Source organism: Furipterus horrens, unplaced genomic scaffold (assembly GCF_987537825.1).
Source record: "Furipterus horrens unplaced genomic scaffold, mFurHor1.1.pri manual_scaffold_5, whole genome shotgun sequence".
NCBI lineage: Eukaryota > Metazoa > Chordata > Mammalia > Chiroptera > Furipteridae > Furipterus > Furipterus horrens.
This window is the reverse complement of record NW_028327175.1, coordinates 169,068,611-169,077,973: the sequence shown is the minus strand read 5'-3', so window position 1 is coordinate 169,077,973 and position 9,363 is coordinate 169,068,611. Positions and strand designations below refer to the sequence as shown.

Genomic DNA, 9,363 nt, shown 5'->3' with positions numbered 1-9,363 from the left:
TTAAATTTTTGAAGAATCATCAAACTTTTTTCCCCTTCTTTTGCATAGCAGCTAATTTTACATTCCCCAGTAATGTTTATATAAGGGTTTCATTGTTTCCACATCCTCACCGTGTCTTTTTGATTTTCTTATAGCCATCAGTAGGTAACCAGTGGTATAGCATGTGGTTTTAAGTTGCATTTACCTAATGACTAGTGATGCTAAGCATCTTTTCACGAATTTGTTGGCTACTTGTATGTTTTTGTTTTGGAAAAACGGCTATTCAAGTCCTCTGCCCATTTTAAAAGTTGAATTGCCTTTTGTTATTAGTTCTTTATTGTGTGGATACTGGGCTTTTATCAAATATCAAATACATAATTTGCAAATATTTTCTCCTATTCTGTGGGTGGTCTTTTTACTTTGATAGTGTCCTTTGAAACACAAGTTTTCATTTTGACAAAGTCCATGTTTTGTCGTTGCATGTACTTTTAGTGTCATATCTAAGAATCCACTGTCAAATCCAAGGTCATAAATACTTATTTTCTCCTAAGATTTTTATAGCTTTAGCTCTTACATTGGGTTCTTTGATCTATTTTTAATTAATTTTTGTATGTGATGTGAGGGAGACAACTTCATTCCTTTGCTTGGGGATATCATTTTCCCAGCACTATTTGTTGATGAGAAATTCCTTCTCCTTTGAATGGCCCTGGTACCCTTGCCAAAATCAATTGAGCAGAGATGTTTAGACTGACTTTCCAATTCTATCTCATGGGTCTATGCACCTGTCTTTACATCAGTATCACATTATATGAATTACTATAGATTTGCATTGTTTTGAAATTAAGTACGGGTTCCCTGACTTTGTTGTTCTTTTCCAAGACTGTTTTGGGGACTAGGCCTTTGCAATTCCATATGAATTTTAAGGTCAACTTGTCTATCTGCAAAAAAAGCAGTTGAAATTATGGTAGGGATTGGATTGAAGCTGTAGATGAATTTGGAGAGTATTGCCATCTCAATAATACTATCTTCCAATCAATGAACATGAGATGTTCTATAGTTTTGTATTCTTCAATGTACAAGCCTTACACCACATTGGTTAAATTTATCCTTAAGTATTTTATTCTTTAATTATTGTAAATGGAATTGTTTTTTCACATTGTTCATTGCTGTTTAGAAAGACAACTGATTTTTGTATGTTGATCATTTATCCTGCAACTTCGTTGAGTTCATTTATTAACTAGTTTTTGTATGAGTATTTTAGAGTTTTCTATATATACAATAATGCCATCTGTGAATAGTATTTTTTTACTTTTCAACTTAGATGCGTTTCTTTCTTTTTCTTGACTAATTGCCCTAGCTAAACCTTCCAATACAATGTTCAATAGTAGTGGCAAGACCACTCTGTCTTGTTCCCAATCTGGGGAGAAAGCCTTTATTCTTTCAAGTTAATTGCGGCTTTTCATAGATGCCCTTTATTTCAGGTTGATAAATTTCCTTTTTTCTGGTTATTTTATTATTTTATTTTATTGTTTATGCTATTATAGTGGTCCCAGTTCTTCCCCCTCTGCCCTCACCCCTTAGCTTCTTGAGTTTTTAAAATCATAAAGTTGTTGGGTTTCCTCAAATGCTTTTTCTGCATTTGAAATAATCATGTGGTTTTTCTCTCTTAATGTGTATTACATTCACTTTTGTATTCCTTTCATGTATCCCACTTGGTCATGGTAAATAATTCTTTTAACATCTCCTAGATTGTTTGCTAGTATTTTACTGAGGATTTGCACTTTTCTTGTGAGGTCTTCGTCTGACTTTGGTATCAAGGTTAACACTGGCCTCAAAGGCTGAATCAGAAGTGTTCCTTCTATATGTTGGGAATAGCTTGAGAAAGATTGGTATTATTTTTTAATAACATTTTATTTTTAGAGAGAGGGAGAGAGCGAGAGAAACATCAATGTGTAGTTGCCTCTCGCATGCCCCCAACTGGGGATTTCACCAGCAACCCAGGTATGTGCCAATTGGTAATCGAACCGGTGACCCTTTGGTTTGCAGGCTGGTGCTCAACCCACTGAGCCACACAGGCCAGAGCTGGTATTACTTCTTTAAATGCTTGATAGAATGCATCAGTGAAGTCTCCTGATCCTTTTTCTTTGGTGGGTTTTTTAAATTTCTGATTTAATCTCATTATAGGTTAATTCAGATTTCTCTATTTCTTCCGGAGTCAGATTTGGGAATTAGTGTTCCTAGGAATTCTTTCATTTCCTGTAGGTTATCTAATGTGTTGACATAGAATTGTTAACTATTTTCTCGTAATCCTCTACTTTGTTTGTATATGATTGTTAGTTCAATTTCTTGATTTGGAAGAATGGGTTGAGATCTTTTCTTTTTTTAATGTAAGAATTTACAGCTGTAAGTTTCCTTTAGCACAGTGCTTTCACTGCATCCCACATTTTTGTATATAGTTTTTATTTTCATTAACCTCAAAGTAATTCCTAATTTGTCTTGTAATTTATTTAACCACTGGGGTTTTTAAAGAATATGTTACTGAATACTACACAGCAGAGACTGTTAATGCTAAGTGAACTAAGCCAGTCGCAAAAGACAAATACCATGTGATGTCCCTTATAACTGGAATCTAATGAACAAATAAACTAATGGGAAAAATAGAACCAGACATGGAAACATGAAACAGATGGATAGTTGTAGGAGTGGAATGGGGGAAGGGGAAGGAACTAGTCAAAGAACACGCATGAATGACTCATGGACATGAACAACAAAGAGAGGACTGACTGTGGGCAAAAGAGGATTGACTGTAGAAGGGGGTAAACGGAAAAAAATAATTGGGACAACTTAACAGAATAAACAAAAAACAAAAGTGAAAACATAAACAATGTTTTTTAGTTTCCACATATTTGTAAAATTTCCAAATTTCCTTATTTCTAAATTCATTCCATGTGATCACCAAAGATACTCTGTATGGTTTCAATCTTCTAAAATTTATTTAGTTTTATGGTCTATCTGGATAATTTTCCATGTGCACTAGAGAAGAATGTATATTCTGTTGTTGAGTGGACTGTTTTTTATATGTCTATTTGGTCTGGGTGGTTTAGTGTTGTTCAAATTTTGTTTTCTTGCTTATCTTGTCTAATTGTTCTACACAATAGACAAAGTGGGATGTTGAGGTCTCCAACTATTAATTGTTGAACTGTTACTCCCTTCAATTCTGTCTGTTTTTGTTTCAGACTTTCGGGGGGGGGGGGGGCTCTATTGTTAAGTGCTCAGCTGAGATCAGAATAGGGATGCTTGATTCCAAGACCATTGCTCTTTCTATTAGATCAACTCTAATTGTTGGGAAGGAACCAGGTTCAGAGTGGACCCCAGTATTAGGCAAAGGAGAGCTTTCCAAGGAGCAAGGGCTGAGGGTAGGAGCCCCTTGTAGAACTGATTGAATCCTTTGCTGAGGGGATCCTACATGTAGCCAGATGAAGGACAGAGTAATGACACCTGTTTCCCAGAGGAACACAGGCAGGTATAGAGAACTTTCAGGTGTGCTGGGGTGAAAACTTAAGCTGTTATCTACTTTAGATAAGCATCAGAATCACAGAAAGCAGGTTACAAATGCAGTTTCCTGGCCCCCATGCCTGCTCAAAATCTGAGGGTGGGGTCCAAGGACCTGCATCTTTAACAAGCTCCTTAGATCCTGATGCGCACTAAGGGTTTTTTTTTTTTTTTACTTTTATCTGATTCAGTGTCATAGAAGCACACATCTCAGACAAATCAAGTGTTTAAAAAGGCTAACATCTGATAATTCCCTACCCCCCTCACATTTTTGAGGCAAAATTGTTTCTGCGGTTTCCTGAGAAATTCACTGTCAAGATTATTGTGAATATAAGCTAGAGTTTTACCTCCCCCGTGCTTTATTTCTCATTCTGTTTTCTAATCTAAAGTGCTCAAGACCAACTTGCTTACACCTTGATGGAAATATTGAATGGGCTTCCATGGTGGAAGCAGAATTTGATTTGCAGAGATGAAGTATCATCTATGGAAGTTCATGGTGGTTCTTAACAGTGGTGGCTACCTACTGTTTTTTTCCCTTTTCTCTTTTTGATCACCTGAGCTACCCAGTTGAAGCCTCAGCTCCATGGGATCTCATTACAGCATAATGACTCCGTGACTGCAACAGGGCTTTTTTTTTTTTTTTAATGTTACTGGAGTCTTTATTTGGTATATTATGTCATTACTTTAGGACCATTTCTCCATCCACGAAGTGAGCATTCTAAGGTTCCTTTCCTAAATTTTGCACTTCACCTTAGTCTCAGTCCTATTCCTTACACAGTGTTCCTTCCAACGCCCCACAGCTGTTGAAAATTTACCAAGAGCTGTATTAACCTGCTGCCTCATCCTCTATTCTGGAAGTGACATTAGATGTGTACTGTGGACTGGCTTTGACAACTCCACAGACCCAGTGTAGGACTCTCCCAAAAAGATGATCTGTAAGGTCAAATGTCTGCCTCCCATCCTTTTTGTCCTGGGTATAATCAACATTAATAACAACCTCCTACTAACCTTAAAAGCCAGTAGGTTCCTTTGCCCCTGGAGAGATCTGTGAGAAGTTCAGAGTCCTCCAGCCCATACTTACTTACTATGGATTGGGTCCCATGGACATGACCAAGAGAGCAGCCAGAGGGACAGGAAGGTAAAGACAACCAGGCTCAGGACGAACACAGGTGGTCAAAGTACAGAGACCAGGGTCTCAAATTCAAAGGTCTAAAGGGGCCAAATAGGTAACATGTGATGACAGGACACATTAGGGAGTGGTGGGTCCTGTAGCAAAATGAGGAGTACATGCCTAATGGGGGCGGCGGCAATTTGGCTCAAGCAGCAACCGCTCTGCAGAAATGCTGGGCCAGCACTCCCAGAAATTTTGTTTTTTTCAAGAGAAGCCAGGAGTCTAAATGTTTTTTAAATATAAAACCTTTCAATGCTTCAATGTTGGCAACAATTTCAAATATCTAAAAAGACTCCTTGGAGACCCAAGTAAATACACGTGCAGGTCAGATAGTGCCTTCAGGGCACAAGGTTGAAATCTCTGGTACAGACAACTGGGCAAAGTAATGTCATAAAACATCTGCAGTCACATTATAAGATTGAATTGAGGCCCTGGCACAACTCTGAAGGCCTCTGGGGTCAGCCTGAGTACACGGCAAGTTGTACAATGCCAAGCAGTCCATCCCAGCAGGGAGGTCACACCTGGCACCCAACGGCAAGGGCAAGCATGCTGGGTCTTGATCAAGAAGGTCCAGGCATGGCAACTGAGGCAGAGCTGAACTGATGTGTTGGGCTTGCCACAGACTCCAATGCCCACATCAGTTTTTTCTGGCTGGGGAAGGCAGGTCTAGGCAGACCAAGCTAGTATCCAGCTAATGGTTGCTCCATGATCCTTGGCTTAACCCCTCCTCTCACCATGTCCAAGGGGTATCACGAGGAGTCAGGAGGTATCTCCAAGCAGATGTCCACTCTGTGGACAAACCACCACTGGAGCCCCTGGCCAGGGCCCCCAGCAGGCTGGTCTCCCAGCCTAGTCTCTGGATTCTCTCCTTCCTAAACTTTCCACATAGGTCAGAAAGGGAGTGAAGAGACCCATGACAAGCAAGGCAAGCTCTGGGTTCAGGACATGACAATGATTTTTAGAAACTCTGCCCCTTCTGGACTTGCCCTATACTAATAGCATCAGCCATGGTGGTTTGGGGGATGGGGGGGAGCAATGAGCCAGTCAAGACCACAACCAGGACCACCCTTTCAGACAGAAGGGTCCTCAGGGAAGGTGCTGCTCTTATGCCTCTCTGGAACCCAGCTGTTAAGGCCTGCCGCAGGACTCACGCACATACTCTCCTACCAGTGTCCCTCCTTCAGGACCTGAGTGAAAGACCACACTCTTCCTACTTTGCTCTCAGTGGACTTCGCTGTGTCCACTTGGGACCAAAATCCCCTTATCAGTGTCTGAGCCCCCACCTGAGTACCCCTTTCTCAAATCCTTACAACCTGGCTCCCTGAAAATTACTTACGTTCAGGGTTTCCTGAGAACAAGTTTCTACTTGAAGTCATATAAACTTTCACTGGCTAATAAGGCTGGAACCCATGGGCTACAGGGCAAAATCATGAAGCCGAAGAAAACAAGCTGGCACCAGGGAAACATTTCCAGACTGTCCCAGAGCTGGCTGACTTTAATTTAGAAATGGCTTTTGGCTATCAACATTCAGGTTTAAGGCACATTCTCAGTTATAAGAAGCCCTATGACTGGCAGGGAGCTGGCTTTGTTTTCGTGGTTTTACATGGAAGAAGGAACAGCTAACTTTCTGGCTCTTCTTTTTCTTTTCTAAAAAGCAGTAAGTTTGGCAATAACAAAGCTCATGACACATTCTCACCAGATTCAATGATTATCCTTAAATATCTTCCCTTTTCCTCCTCAGTGAGGCATGCTGCTCCCTAACTTGACAGCAGAGTGACTGTGTATGGCAGCGGTGAGACTTGTATATGCTGTCTGGCACCGACTATAAAAAAAAATGCCTCAAAATAAAGATTAAAATTACAGGACTAAAATGAAGCTGAGTGTCACAGCTGCAAGCAAAAGGGAATGACTGCCTGAGTCAGGAAACAACAGCTACATGCGCAGTGAGAGGCTGTGAGGAGCGGAGGAAAAGGCGTCCTGAGACTTCCGGACCAAGCCCAGGCCTTCCTGCACGAGCACGGCCACAACCCACGGCCAGGAGGGGCGGGTGGAGGACAGGCCACGGCTCTACGATGGTCAGCACTGGGACACCTAAGGGGCTATTTTGTGGGTTTGACAGAAACAGACAGACAATCCTTTGGCCTTTTCCTGGCAACAATGTTGCTTGCAGGTGGACAGAAGTGAGCCACCTGTCACCGCTCAGTCGTTGCCACCACAGATCTTCAGCAGAATCTTCCGGTAATCCCCCGAGGTGTCCCCCTGGTCACAGAAACAAGTACATCCGTTAAAGGAGGTGGGGCCAGTTTTGGCCTGGCTCCGCATTTTCTTCTGCCCCGGGTGCCCTTAGAGAGAGCGGCAGGTCCCGTCCTAAGGAAATGCCCCATCATGCAGTTCCCAGAGCAGCCGAGACTCATACGCTAGGCGGGGCAGGCCTTGGACAATGCAGTTTAGCCTTCCCCAGCCCCCTTTAAAAAACAGAAAGCTACCGTTACCCCAATATCCAAGTCAAAATTTGAAAAATAAATGCAAAAAAGAATTTAAACAGTCAAAAACCACCCCCACCCAGGGCTAACTAATGGTGGCATTTCCTGGAGCTGTTTTGTTGCACTCGGTTGGGATTATACCATAAGACAGTAGGATGTCCCATCCAGGAAGCATAATGGACTGACATGACCTTCCAGTGGAAGGCACCGTTATTATTTGGGTATCCCAGTTCACACGGCTGCCTCCTCCACCTGAGCCCATGGGGCTTACTTCAGAAGTGCAGGCCATGCTAAGCTAATTTCTAATCATTTCCTTCCTCAAGAGTAAGGCCTATGGCTTCTTCCAGATGCCCACAGCCCACTGACACACAGAAAATAATATCTGTGGCTAGTTATTAACCCTCTGCTACCAACAGTATCGTTTTTACAGCCAGGACAATGGAGGTTAGGCTCTCTCAGTGACATGCCCAATATCAAATGCTAGTGACTTTGAAATCAGGACTTGACCATGGTGACTTTAGTTGCAAGGTTCATATGAGTTCATAATTTAACTGTCAGATCACCCAGATAGGAATACATTTTGTCACACTGGCTCCAGCACACACTGGTAAGAGTAGCTGGTGTTAGCGAGACGCTCACATGGGTCACTCAATATGCTTTACACGGAGCACCTCACTCAAGATTCAATGCCCATAGGGAAGCTACCATTGCCCTTGTCTTAAGGATGGTGGCACTGGAGTTCAGGGAGGTTTAAGATAACTGCTCAACATCACACAGATGTTGAACAAGTAGGAAAGCCAGACCTGGGCTCCAAGCAGCATGACCAACCCCAGCACCCTCACTTTGAACTGCCTTCCTCACTGCCTCCACCATCAAGGTGAGAGAAAGAAGCAACTCCTAGTGAGCCAAGTGTCAATCCTGGAGGCCTCAGGAACGAGTGTCACTGACGGCAACAGAATCATAGGGCGGCCAGGAGGCCAGGTACCCAGGTGAGGAAGGTCCTGCATTCTCTGACAGCGATGTTAAAAACCACCTCCTCCATCCATTTCATGCACAGCAGGTGTGCTGCGTGCTGAGGATGCAGGGTGGGGGTGACAGCAGAGTGAAGACCCTGCTGCCACCAGGAGCTTACAATCTGCTTGGGGCAACTGGAAGAAGTAGTAAAAGGAAGAGTGAAAGTACAAAGTCCACAAAGAAGGGGCCCATGCGCTGGAGGCCAAGCTGCGGGAGTTCTGGGGGGTGGGGGGGCGGGGGGGGGGCGGTAAAGGAGACAGTGTGGGTTGACCAGGGGGTTCACAGGCAGCCCAGTCACCCCCAGAAGCCGTACCGTGATGTCATGATACAGCGACTTGCCATAGAGCCGCTTGTACTCCATCCTGATGTCCAGGAGGTCGACCTCACTGCGAGACACCATGATGCGAATCAGGGTCCGGTCCTTTGTTCCTGCTCCCTAAAGAGTGTCCACCAAAAGTGTAAGCGATGGGCTTCCTCACCATCCCAGCCTGCCCTGCACTCTGGTCCCCTCCTGCCCATGGGCCCTCTGTCCTCTTTGCTGAGGTGTGGCTCTCCCCCAGCCTTCGACCCCGAGCCCTTGGTTGTAAGCACAGGTGGGGCTCACACACCCCCACCCACCCTCCAGATGGACATTGCATACCCTCATGGCCTTGTTGAGCCTTTCAGCAAAGAAGGCAGGGGTATTCTTGAGACATTTCACTAGAAGAGAGAAACACAGCATTACTTGATCTGCAGGGAACTGCCAGTCCAGGGGGCATGGAGTACATAGTGCCCTCTTAGGAGGCCACCTTCATCTCCCCCTTCTCCAGGCTCAATCAATTATCCATGGTCTCGGCTCCAGTTCTTTGAAATAGGAACATGTAGAGCCTGAACAACAGCCCAACCTCTTTCCTGGCAACCAACAGAGTGAAAGGAGCTGTGCAGGGAAGAAATAGGCTGAGGATGAGGCACCGTGTTGCTGCTCAAGTGCAGGGGGTGAATTGGAGATGCGGGAACCTCCTGGAGAAAGGATGGCCGAGTGGGTGAATGTCTCCCTAGTATTCTCAGGCCATTAAATCTACCATGGGGGACACGCAGGGAAATAAGGAGGATTCATCATCTCTCCCATCAGAGCACTCCAAGAAAAGAAAAGCTAAAGACGAGCAAACCATGAATTTCCCAAGT

General features: G+C 43.8%; 1 protein-coding gene across 1 annotated transcript in view; it reads right to left on the bottom strand.

Moving 5' to 3' along the window:
• Positions 1-6,164: 6,164 nt before the first annotated feature.
• Positions 6,165-9,363, bottom strand: part of ANXA11 (annexin A11) — a 45,434-nt gene continuing 42,235 nt past the window's right edge. The window contains exons 13-15 of the mRNA XM_090278292.1: positions 8,840-8,898; positions 8,513-8,635; positions 6,165-6,961 (exon numbers count right to left, since the gene is read on the bottom strand). Coding sequence (XP_090134418.1) covers positions 6,902-6,961; positions 8,513-8,635; positions 8,840-8,898 — 242 coding nt within the window. The 3' untranslated portion in view covers positions 6,165-6,901. The remainder of the gene's footprint in view (positions 6,962-8,512; positions 8,636-8,839; positions 8,899-9,363) is intronic.